The following is a 12837-nucleotide window of genomic DNA, read 5'->3' as shown; positions in this document are numbered from 1 at the left end:
TTGATTTCCTTTCCCTTGTCAAACCTTCATCCATAATAAATGGACACTAACCTCTTTATTTGCCAAAACAGAAGCTGCCTTTTCTGTGTGGCCAATACCCACTACCTGAGCATTGTTTACATATCACAACCCTCTTGAACCCTCAGGACCGCAAGTTTCAGCCCGCATGGCAACAAATTCAAATACACACACCAGGGGGGAAGACAGGGGTATATAAACAATTTCCATTTATATAAAAACAGAATAGCGCTGGCGAGATGCGAACAAAAGCTGAACATGAAATATTTATAAATATTACGTATACGTAATAGAATTGATTGATTTTGCAATTTCACGAAAGCCCTAACCAAATGCCAAGAGCAGTGCGAATGGGGCAGGCCACCAAAGGTCGTGGAGGTGCAAAAAAAGCATGGATCGAAAGGCGGGGCACGCGGGTGGTTGAACTCTCGGATTTTTGGGGCGGCTTTGCCACGAGCCTCGTAAGTGATTTCCTATTTCTTGTGTGTGTTGAGAACTATTCAGATAGAACACATTATGGTAATGGGCACAAAGTTACAAGTTAGGGACACGCCTCCGTCAAGATTAAGCCATCTCAGTCCTCCACCCGCCACTTAGGCCGTGTAATCCTTTAGACCAGAGAGCCAATGACTCTGCTCTTGACCATCGACTGGAATTACAAATGGGTTGCCCCCCAGGATCCATGGAAACGGAAGTATCCGCAATCACACACCAGCACGTGTTGCTGTCAAGGGTTCCTTACCACGAGAAAAGGGTTTAATGCCCAACGCTTCCGAAAAATGATGGGTAATTTGATTCTTTATTAGATTTTCCAAAGGTTGTCTGCTTTAAAATTGATGAAAATCCCCCGCTGTGCAAGGCGTTTACTGCGATTTGGGTCAGGCCTGGGTTCAACTTTATAATTGCCACAAAGTGGTATTGCACGTAGCTGGCACTTTTTGATTCCCGATAATTATATGTTTCTAATATTTATTACGTGTTTTAGAGGTATTATTTCTAAGAGGGAATATGCTGGCTTGCTGGCCAGCCTTTGCAAGTAATAAACGAATTTTTCTTACCACAAACAAAGCTGCCCAAATTTGCTGAGACTTCCAGTGAATGTTTGCCAACATCTTTATCTGCATTTTCTCGTAATCATGATTTTATGCTGCAAGGAAAATGAAGTGGGAAAACATTAAGTTAACTGTAACCATAAAATAACAAATTTATAGATTTTTCGTGCTTAAAAATTGGGAAACCACCCTTGAAAATGGAAGAGAGGGCTGCGAGAACCCGTTTACGTAATTAAGTAAAAATATTGTAAAATATTACGCGATACAAGAACGCCAAACAATTAATGAAGCAGAATGCCAGCTGATGGCTGACAGGGATGCTGAGGCAGGGCCCCAATGATATACGACCGGGAGTTCCGAGGAGCCTGTCAAAGTCCCAGGAAGTGAAGATGCTTCGCAGATAGCTCAGCTGACTGGCTCGGCGGACAGAGGAGTGTAATAAACTTGTTTATGGCATTCTAACATTTGTCATTTCAAATTGTGAACAAACGACATTATTTATTTTACGATTCGCTTCCAACTGGGAGCTAAGCCTCCAACTCGAAAAGGGTAAATTTTGCAAACTTTGTTTGCTTCGGACTACAAATGGGTTATGTTTCCTGGTACTATCAGTACTATATCCCTTTATTCAGATACATAGGATCTAAAGTCGAACAAATAAAGTGGTCAGGTTGTACACATTTGATATTTATTGAGTGGCATTTTTTCCCTATTCTAATAGTAAGAGTGTGGTCCCACTATATATAATTTTTAAACATTTCACTGACCAATGAATATGATAAAATCGTACCCAGAACTGTTGTTCTGTCCCAATTTTTCCAGTCGCCCGTGTTCCACTTATTGTCGCCTTATAAATATTCGAATCAATGTTCGAAATCAATTTAAATACTCCCCGGGGGCACTTTAAGTTCGTCCACAAACAAATTGCTGAAAATATTCCAAGCCGTCGGAGCCGCACTGTGACTCGCTGTAGAAATTAATATACTATGCAGCTGATGGAAATTTCGATATTCTCTGGCAATTACAGCCGGGATCGGAACTCCCTCTTTTCACCTTGCACTGCATCTATTAGGCACCCCTCCAAATTGATTCGTTATGATAGTTGCCAACAGCAACCCAAGTCATTGGGTAGGGGAAAAATCAGAAATATTCCATCAAGTCCACAAGCGCAGGTCATAAATTAAAATAATTTCAAGCAGGGAACTGACTCTACCCTTTACCCAGCTCGGAATCTGTCTCCTTCGGGCTTTTCGGCACGTGGGCTCTGTTGTGTAAAAACTTACGCAGGTGATTTTATGTGGCTTTAATGTGCGGTCCCTCAGATTAGGTTTTGGCTTGGCCCTCTGCTTTATTTTTAGCAAGGGCAGGGACACATTTAAGGGTCGGAGCGTAATGTAATTAGATTGTCAGATGCCAGTTGGAGTGGGTTGAAGTTAATTTGAGGTTTACTTGGTTGGAGTATTACATATATGGCCAACACGAGCTGGCCAAGGATTATGAACTCATGAATAAATCGTGGCATATGAATGTAAATATGAAAACATCTTTTCAAAGCAAAGCTTAATTACATGAAAGGGGGTACAGAAAGTGTAATCATAAAGACTGACACAGCTTATTCTTAAATCAGGTTATATCATTTTCAGGTTAGTATTTAAAAAAAATGAATTTCAGTAATATGAAAAAAGGACTTCCCCTTAAAAAAAGTTTTCTTTACTCGACTCTCCCATTGTTAAACTCTTTCTTATTTAAAACCTCTGTCAGCAGGAAGAGCCCAATGATGGCATTCTTCCTTCATTTCCTGAGATTTTCCTTAATTTGCATATTGATTGTGCAATTAATTAAAAAATTAAAAACGCCCTTGCTCACAATGGAGGCCAAAGCATCAGGCAAATGAAGGAACAGTGAAATTCCTGGAAAAATAAATTGGCTCTGCTCATTTCCCCTGTGATCCAGTTCCCGTCCCCTCTAGCCCCTAACCACTAACCCATAACCCCTTACCCCTTACCTTTTCCACATTCTGTGACGTTGTCATTGTCAATACTCGTTGTTAGCACTGCTGTTCTTTGTTGGAAATGATGCGCATTGAACTTTTAATTAGCAGACAGCAGACAGAAGGCATAGCAAAAGTCGGACAATGAGGGCGGAGGGAAGTTCACATACAATGCGGCGGTTGTTTACAGAGCGGGGAAAAGCCCTTTCCAACCGAAAAACAAAGTGGAATTCACTTCTATGCGCGGATCACTTGCCTTTGTGGAGGAGCTGCACTGGAAAAGGGATAATAACGGGCATACTGCTTAGGCTAACACTTCCGATAACGTTGGATAAAATCTAAATCAGAAGCATTAAAATCATCAAACATTATAAACAAACTTTGAACAATCAAAGTAGGCGGCGAAACACAACGATCAAAAATCATCTGTGGGAGTCAGTTAAAAATCAAAATTTGGTTCGGTAGCTCTAAATTCAAAAACCAAAAAAAAATCCAATAATACTCCTATGTCTGGTCAACCGGTCAAAGGAGGAGCCGTGCCGGCCGCTGAGCAGTATGTCAATGGCTTGACTAGCTGGAACAGTCCTATTGAACCAAACCGGCCCCTTGGATATGGACAGAAGGGAAAGCTGCCCTTTACCATGCACTAACCGGACCAGTGCTACCAAAAAACAGAAAGCGGAAAACTCACTTTTGTCTTTTTTCAGTTTCAGCTCTGAACAGGACGATCTTTTTCGAACTCAAAACCTTCGCGTAAGTAGTTACCATCGAGGCTTCTTTTAAACACATCTTTACATATATTTATATTATTTTAAAGAAAGTACTAAGCTTAATTGATCCGGAAGTCTTAGAGCTATCAACTTATTGACATCATTTAAAGTGTCAAGTGATTCATTAATGAAATATAAATATTTGTTAAGGTATAGAAACGATTTAATAAAGTTTCTTCTACTATTATCAATTGCGGTTTGAAAGATGAAGTTTTTTTCTGGTAACGCTCATCCGTCAGTATATCTCTAGTTTTAGAAATATTTTTAAATCGTAATTTATTTCGCAGTCGGAGGATAGTTTGGGTCAGGCCGTGACCAGTTGGCTCCGTTACGCCCTGAAAGACATGTCCCTGCGGCAGACGTACGCCCCAAACGCGATGGCTCAATACCCACCACAACAGCAGTTGCCGCAGAAACACCAGCCGCCACAGAGACACCATCCGATGTCCTTGCCACAGGCGTATCCTGCAATGACCCAGCAACAGCAACGGCAGCAGCACCTGCAGCAGCAATACTACTTCGCGCCGTTACAGACGCAGATGGGACCAGTGTTTAACACTCGCCCTTGGCTTCTCTATCAAAACCAGCAACAACCGAACCCTCAATTCAACTATCAATGTTGGTATGACAGGCCCCAACCTGTGACTATCCCGCCAGTTGTGGCCCTCAATCCGAACCTCCATCGGATCGTACCTCCAGTGTTTTACCAACAGCCGAATGGATCCCATGTCCAGGTAACCGTTGGCAAAGCTTTAACTTATTTAACTTGTAATATTTTTGATAAAAGCTACAACTAAATTCGATTCTAGCCCACAGCTGCACCTAAACCTGAAGGCAAGGCGGCAACAAAGACTCGAAGTCCCTTCCCAAAGGAACAGACTCAACCTACCGCTTGGCAAGGTCGGCCCATGGCCGGAGGACGTCCAAACTTTCGGCACGAATATTCAGCCGGCTCTGAAAGCCTGAATCGCAATGGCAGCCTCGCCAGCTTCGACGGGGAAGGTGGAGCTAGAAGTCGTGACTCAGAAGAAGAGGAAATGATGAAGTACAGGCGCATTGCTGCGAGAATTCTATCACCAGAATCTGAAGAATTGGACAGAAGACAGATGCACCTGAAGGTGCACAAAGGAAAACCAACACAGGAAAGGAAAAACACGGAGGCTGAGCTGGACTCCAGCCTGGGAAGTGGTGCTAGCAGTTTATTTCGAAGGCTGGCTCAATTCATGCGCTCCCGCTCTCATAGAAAAACCAAGGCTAAGCCACCAAAGTCTATTAACAACGATGAGGTCAGTCAGATATCCTCCGTATTTTCGACCCCGAAAAAGAGAGGGTTCCTAAGAAGATTTTTCGGGGAAGTTCGCGACCCTGGTACCTACGATCAGCGGCCGACCAAATCCTCATGTAGTGTTCACTATCCCACGGATCTGCCATTAAGCAACAGGGATCAGGAGGATCTCCGCGAAGCGGAATACTTCAAAAAACTACGGAAGAGGCAGCAAAGGAAGCAGCTTGGGAACATCAATTGCACTACAACCGAGAAGTGAGATAGATACATGAGATAGGTATTTCAAATAACAAAATTTTACATTTTTGTCTAACAAACAAAATAAATCTTTGGGTCAAACCACAGCAACACTATTGGATTATTAGTCGCTAGAAGTAGCTTCAAATGAGCAGAATTATCCCCAATTTAAGGCATTCGTCGTTTCTAAGACATGAAAAAGCAATCTGTATCCAGCTGAATTTTCTCAGAGCGCTGTCAAGACAAATTTTTTCACAGGTCATCAAATCCGTCATAGAGAAATCCGTCTTTCGAACTCTGAAACCGATGGGGCCACCCAAACAGACAAACCCGTTTGCGCGGAGGGGCTTAATTTGATGACGCAAAACCCTCGAAATCGATTTCGAGTCAATAGCGACTGCGACGGCGAAGGCGAAGGCGACGGCGGCTCATTAAACGACCATCGAGGCTTATTAATTTTGACATTTCAATAGCCATATATCATTATCAGCCAACAGGCCATCAACAAGCCATCAATCCGTCAGTCAGTTACAGCATCAACACGAACCAAAATCGGACAAATTCCTCCAGTAAAAAGAAGAATAGCAAATTGGTCAGCTTTCAGGCTAATCAGCTTGTTACTGAATCGGTTACACGGTACCCACCCGCATGCAGCACTTCTCCTCCTGATTGATTTTCCTCGTCATTATTCTCACTAAACTAAGCGTGTAACGCATTTCGAGGGAGTCTAAGAACAGGGTTGGACTAAGCGTGGGTTCAATAATAGAAACTCGAAATGATGGTTTAGTTTTTATTATTTTCGGAGGTTAAAAAGCAAACGTATCTCCCCTCGGTGAACTTAACTCCTATAACTCCACGGGTACCCCTTTGATTAGGTTTCTGTTTTTTTCCAAATTAGGCAATTGCAAGAGGGCGTGTCAGTGGTGTTTGCTAGTCATTAGTAACGGCCCAGAGCAGAAGGCGCGAAGGCAAAAGCGAGTGCGGCCAATCGAAGTGCAACGCATGATTGGAGCCCACGCACAGGTGCAGATGCATCTACTTATCTTGCGAAGGCCAAAACTAACTGAGTAAAGACGCATGCAAGCTGGCAAGCTGAAAAGGAATGGAAATTCTGAACATGGCCACAATGGAAAACTTGTCGAATCGAACTTCGAATCGTCTGAATAGAAAAATACTGGAAATTGGAAGGTTTTCAGTCCCGGGGGCCCTGTTATTCCACTTCTCCATGTGTCCCTGTTCCCGACTCCCCTTTTCCGCCCTCGATTCCGCTTCCTTCGCTCTGTTCACCTTCTCGACTTGACGATGTTCCAATGACAGGCGAGCGAGCAATAAGTTTCAAATAGTGCCGACAGTGCCGTCGAAGTCGTCGCTCATGTCAAACGGCATCAAGTTGACGGAGGGGGCAAAAGTGGCAGTTCGATTGGACAGGACGATGGAGGATGGAGCGGAGGAGGTTCACTCGAAGCATTGCCCGCCTGCCTTTCACCGTCACTCCATCGTAACCATCTCCATAACCATCAACATCGTTCCATTCAAAACTGAAGAGCGTTCGATTTCAATGAATTTCCCTCACTTATTTGGCATACACCAAGGAAATCGACGGTGGCTTTGCGATGAACTTAAATTCAAAATAAATCGGAGAGCAGAGCAAAGTTAAGGCAACTAGCTGCCAGATTGAATGAAACCTTTAAGTCCAAGTCGAAAGGTTCGTCAATACAAGCTGTCTTTTAATGACAAAAAGTGTGTTCAAGCAATAAAATGACACATTATTTAATTTTTTTAAACCATTCGAAAGCACATTCGCTACAGAATCGTGCTGCCCCACACGGACAAATTAATATTCGATTTAAGTATTGGAATATTGGATTAACGATAGGCCAAAAATTAAAAGGTAAACGCAAGACACTAATTAATTGTAATTTAAAATCTGAACTAACCTTTTATCATAATAAAGTACATTCTATCCTATATTGTGAAGAAAAAACTATAAAAATTGTAATTATCATTCTAAATAATTAGTAAAAATGCTATATCGATGCTGTGTTCAAAAGTCATCTGTAATTTACGAAACACTGATATGAGGCAAAAACGAATTTGGAAAATTGAATTCGAAATTCTTTAGTTTTTAAAAATGAATTCATAAATTTCATTACTAATATAGGAAAACATTTTGTTCATGCGCTCTGGCAGAACTCAATCAAACCCCTCGGAAAGAATTATAAATCGAGGCCACTAACATTTAAGACGGAAAATATTTAACCAACTCCACATCCCGAACTTCAGTGAAGCCAGTGGAAACCCATTGAGGAATCTACGAGCACTTAAAACTGGTCTAGCCACAGCCACAGCAAACCATTTAAAGGAAAAGAAAAGAATTTTCCAACTAATAAATTATTTTCATGTATAAATCAAGGCAGCAGACGAGCATGAGCGGCGCACACGAAACGCGAAAACATGGAAGAGCCATTGAAAGATTTATTTCTAGATCGGAGAATCGGAAGAAGAGTGCATTGGAGCCGTCAAGGAGCAGAGTTGAGTCTTATTTCGTCTTAGTGTTACCACTTTTTATTTGAATTTCCCTGAATATGTGTCATGGATTGGGGTTGCCGTGGCCAGGTGCCGGGACAGCAAACCCCTGAGACTTGGCTACCCAAACAACTTGCAAAAAACTTCACCGTAGACGTTTTTAGCCGGGACCGTGAGACACTCGAGAAAGGTTCGCATGTCTGGCGGTCTACGCGTCTGTTCTCTGGTTTTGTGGCAGATTTCAAGTGCTCAGCTTCGCGGGGATTGGGCTGAGGAAGGAGAACTGGATGCAGTTTCATAATTTAGTGCCTTTCCGAGGTGCGAAAGTTAAGCAGTTGCATTAATTCTCCAGCCTTTTCTCCTTTAAACGCTCGCCTAAACTGGGACTGTTAATAATATGTATTTTAAGCAAAATCGAAATCTGTGCAAAGCGCACCTAAAGCTTTAGACTAAAGTCGCAAGATACGGCTTCTAAATTGGGGAGATTGAGGAAGTACTTTATTAGACGATAATTGGATTGCGGCTGGGGCTTAGGGTGTTGTAGCCTAAGGGTTTATGGGGTGTGTTAAGCTAAGTAAGTTAAGCAACGAAACGGGCTTAAATATGGAAATTATACAAGTTCATATCTATATACTTACAGAATAAAGTATAATTTGCCTTTAACCTATTTAAATCTTAAATGTATTTGAAGATACAGTTTAATTGTTAATTATTCCATTATGTATTTTGTAGTCCCTTAGTTCTTAAAGCTATCAAAAAGCATGAACTTGCTCATCTGAGCTCGTTCTACCTTCAGATGTAGATATGTTGATGCTGACTTTAGTTCTGAGAAAGAAGTTAGAAAGGAGGAGACTTGGACCATGAAAGGACAGTAGGCAAAGTGGCAAGAGAGTCATCTGTGTGTGTGAGCAGGCAGGACTCGAAGGCAGACACGCTCCCGACATTCCCCACATTGTCTGAATCTCCTTTCGTACCTTGGGTTTCCTCTCAACTGCCCCCGCAGAACCTCTCCAGTCTGTCTGGCCGACTCTTTCAACTGTCGTTGACTTTTTGCATACTTTTGCCGCTTTATTTCATTTCATACTTGCTTTTTTTCCAACACTCATTCAACAAAAACCATTTTTGAATGCTTTATAATTTACTTAAAAAGTACGACGACATCTCCGGCGTAATTCCCATTGTGTGAGTCTGTCTGGAACATTTTAGGTATTCGTAGCTTATGAAAGAACTCACGGTATTTGTAGCACTCTTACTGTTTGCCGCGTGTGTGTGGACTTCAGATTAGCAGGCTTATTAGGCCCCGTGTGTGTGAGCACTTTACGATGTTTTAGATTGGGACCTGAGCATCTTTATATTTGTGACAACTTTATTGGGGCCAAGCTGATTGCTTTCCCTTCAGAATTTCAATCCGTAGAAGCTCTTAACATTAAATTGATGCATTTCCCGAAGGTAAACCATTAAGGTTTTTTATTGTCAAAGCTTATGTTGATATCAAAATTTCCAAATGGATTTCATAGCAAAGTGTTAGGGGAGACGCTTATATAGGAATAATATAACTAATGGGTGGTGTGACTGATCTACATTTTTAACTAGACTCCAGAACTGTTTGTTTTATTAAGAAGAAATTAACATTTTGAGTAAATAAAAATAAATTGAATTTCAAAATAGCATTTAGGGGTTCTCAGACATTTCTTGTTTTCCCACAGACTTCTCCAAAAGTTTTCCGCAAGCCAAGAGCTTCCGAGAAAAGAGTTTAATTAAAATAAAATTATTTGGCACTGCGAGTAGGCACAGCTCTTAAACGCAGAATAAAGCAAAAGTAGGGTAATGTGAATTCGAGGGCTTTTTTACTTAGACATGTAGAATTGTCGGACTTACGGCAAGCAGAAGTTAAAAGATTTGACACGCTCATCCAAGGGAAAATCCAAGAGCAGTGTGGAAGAGAGGGAGCCGTCTGCTAATCCACTTTACAATTCTCCTGCTGTTTCCACACGGATCTCACACACAAGTGGCACCTGCACGCAGACAGGTAAGACTTCTTCCTTTCTGTTTTTTCTCACTGATTGTTGCACACTAAAATCGAATTAAACTTGCCGCTGCATTCGCTTTTTTGTTTGCCGCACTTGCCACACGTTGCACAATAACTTTCGCTGTAACTTTTACTTTGTTTGCAGCCAGCCTGGCAGCAGCAAAAAAACTCAGAAACCTCAAAGACGTGCCAAATTCTGTACTTTTTTGAGCTGGTCAGAAAGCTGGGCGAAAAGGATTTTCTATTAAGAAAAGCGAGACGCGGCAAAGTTATCCTTCGCAGGAAATGTTGGCCTTTAGCCTCGCTTTCAATGTGTTGGATTTATTATAATTATTTGTTTTTCTTTATTGTCTCTGCCCTGGGATTTGCGTATCAAAGGAAAGTAGTTAAAAGTTTTGGGCTTTATTTTTAATAGCGCCGCTGCTGAGCCACCAATTGTAGAGTTTTTCCATTCTTTTGTAAAATTAAAAAAAATATTTTTATGTTTGTCATTTAAAGCAATTATTTTTTATGGGAAAATACCTTCAATGAAGAAATTCATGTGGGATTGTTTTTTTCCTACCTATAAATTGATATTTGTGCTTCGGATGTCAGTTAATAGTTTATTTACACTAACACAAGTTCCATTAAAAAATAAAATATATTTAGAATAACCCAGATTTCATAAAATTTATTTTGCTAAATTGGAAATTTAATATTATCTTGGAGTTCACCTTCTTCATTTATTTGAAAATAATTTTTTTTAAAAGGGTTTAGAAATATTTTGGAATGCTCTAATCACAGTGGCTTTAAAACATATTATTAATTTTAAACGGAAATATTTACTTTTTAATAGTGTAAGTGGTTACATTGTTTTTTACGTAATTAGCACAGAAAAGAGTTCAAATTGTATCACTGCCTAACAAAACTTCTACTTGGAAATTGTTTTCAAATAAAATACTATTTTCCTATTTTCATGGGAAATTAAAATATATCCTTGTTGTTATTTGTTGCATTCGCACTACAACAACACACCGAGCACATGTGCACTGGTATTGGTTCTTTGGGAAAAGCTCAGAGTAGCCTATTTTTCCTTTACCGTTAGCACAACCCGTACGCGAAGAAAATCACTTGAAAACTGTTCGGCCGCGTTCTCATCGTTCGCCGGCTGCCGTCGCTTTGTTGGCAGTTCACCTCTTTCATGCAACATGTTCTTCCATGCGACATGTTTGATCCATTTTTCACTCAAGCTTTCGTTTTCCCCTGAGCAACATGCTGCGCTGGTCTTTGGCAGCATGATTGTGGCAAAATGCTGAAAATTTTATATTGAAATAAAACAATGTTGATAAGCGCAATTGTACTCTGTTTTTGGAAAAACAAAAAAACTGTGGTGAAAACTCTCTTTTAAAACTTTACAAAATTAAGCAGATCTAATTGCTTTGAAAACTTTGAAATAAAAACAAACAAATAGTTGAAATTATATATATATCGTTATCATATAAAGATTATAAAGAGTTTAATAAAAGGTTTATTTTACTGGCATCATGTAGATTCCTGCAACATTGCTCCCGCAACATGATGGTGGGGAACGTGTTACAGTTCGGTGTTGGAGGAGAAATTGGAAAACGGGTAAATAATTCCCCTCTTGAGGGGAAAGAGTTGCTCAACATTGCATTGCAAGTGTGGCAAGACATTCAACAAAAGTCTCAAACATTTTTTTAATGAATTTTGTGGTTGCGAAACATCGATGTATCAAGTTTTTTATAATTTAACAGCATTTCTTAATTAGATTTTTACATATTAGAGAAGATCAAAATCAAATTGGGAATCTAAAAGAACAACTTCTAATATCTAATCTAATCTAATTCTAATCTTTAAAATCCGAAAATTATTTCAGAATATATGGTTGCATGCGCAGTGATAAACCGACCTTATAGGGTTATATTAATAAGTGATGCTATTAAAATTATATATGTTGTCAATTTCTAGTGAAAAATTATTATTTTTGAAAACCAGAGTAACGGTTATCTCATAGTCGAGACAGTTGACAATTCTTCTCCCTAAACATTTTATTGATATAGTAACCGCCTCATATTTTCTGGTTCCATTAATTTTTATTGTTATTATTAAACCAATATTATTATTTTGTCTATACTATTTCATTCGGTTTTTTACCACATGTTTTATTCAATAAAAGTATGATAACCTTAAACTAAAATCGACACCGTTAAGCGGATCGCTCCTTCCGATAGGAACATTATAGAGTAATCAATACAGTAAAGAAATATACGTTAGATTTTAAGTTTTATTTTACTTGTCGTACAACAATTACATATACTTGTACAAATTTTGACTTTGTGGCACATTAGGCCAAAATTTTTTTAAAGGGATCTATATAATAATTTTAATAGCGGTAACCTTAGAACACGTGTAAGGCCCTACAACATCAAATGATTGACAACTTCATCAACAATGTTTTCATTTAAAAATGCTTTGCTGGTTTGATTTCAAAACCCGAAATAATGGTAAACTATACCCTTTCGTACATAGGCTAGTACGAGACCTAAGAATCAGCAATGCTTAATGTAGCATGGCTATGTCGACTCCGACTAGTGAGTCCTACGGAGTGTACTAACCAAGCGTGTCAAATAAATTAAAAGCTTTAATTATAATTTATATTTAAATATATATATATTATATAATAATTAATTTGTAGAACTGTGCATTTTTATGGGTGTGCTGAAAATTCATTCATCAGGCCATATACCACAAGACCAGTTCTACAAGAGCGTAATTGCAATAATGGTTCTAATGCTTTTCATCGCATTTTTTGGTCTTTTGTCCGTTTTTGGAAAAAAAAAACTGCATTAAGAAGCACTGGATGTGTAACGCTCCACATTTTTCCATATTAATCTATTTAATCTTAATGCAATTATTTAAACTATACGCAA

The 12837-nt window shown here is 39.6% G+C and overlaps 1 protein-coding gene and 1 long non-coding RNA gene across 6 annotated transcripts; one reads left to right on the top strand and one right to left on the bottom strand.

The window, feature by feature from the left end:
- Positions 1-1054: 1054 nt before the first annotated feature.
- On the bottom strand, positions 1055-11053 carry LOC121530446. Of its 2 annotated transcripts, none has more exons than XR_005993961.1 (3): positions 10986-11015; positions 9757-10360; positions 1055-1165 (listed from the first exon to the last, which is right to left on the bottom strand). It is a non-coding gene; the product is annotated as an uncharacterized LOC121530446 (long non-coding RNA). The 2 variants fall into 2 exon arrangements; XR_005993962.1 differs by having other exon boundaries at positions 1058-1165; positions 9757-10130; positions 10986-11053.
- Positions 3482-5459, top strand: LOC108114827. 4 transcript variants are annotated; one of them, XM_017225965.2, is made up of 4 exons: positions 3707-3813; positions 3882-4051; positions 4118-4564; positions 4640-5459. In XM_017225965.2, the coding sequence occupies exons 3-4, from the start codon at positions 4175-4177 to the stop codon at positions 5372-5374; spliced, it is 1125 nt and encodes a 374-aa protein (XP_017081454.2). In that variant the 5' UTR covers positions 3707-3813; positions 3882-4051; positions 4118-4174; the 3' UTR covers positions 5375-5459. The 4 variants fall into 4 exon arrangements, with proteins under 4 accessions (XP_017081451.2, XP_017081454.2, XP_017081452.2 ...); XM_017225963.2 differs by having other exon boundaries at positions 3882-4064; XM_017225964.2 differs by having other exon boundaries at positions 3713-3813; positions 3878-4064.
- Positions 11054-12837: the final 1784 nt, after the last annotated feature.

Source organism: Drosophila eugracilis, unplaced genomic scaffold (assembly GCF_018153835.1).
Source record: "Drosophila eugracilis isolate 14026-0451.02 unplaced genomic scaffold, ASM1815383v1 contig_1567, whole genome shotgun sequence".
NCBI lineage: Eukaryota > Metazoa > Arthropoda > Insecta > Diptera > Drosophilidae > Drosophila > Drosophila eugracilis.
This window is presented reverse-complemented; position numbering and strand designations above follow the sequence as displayed.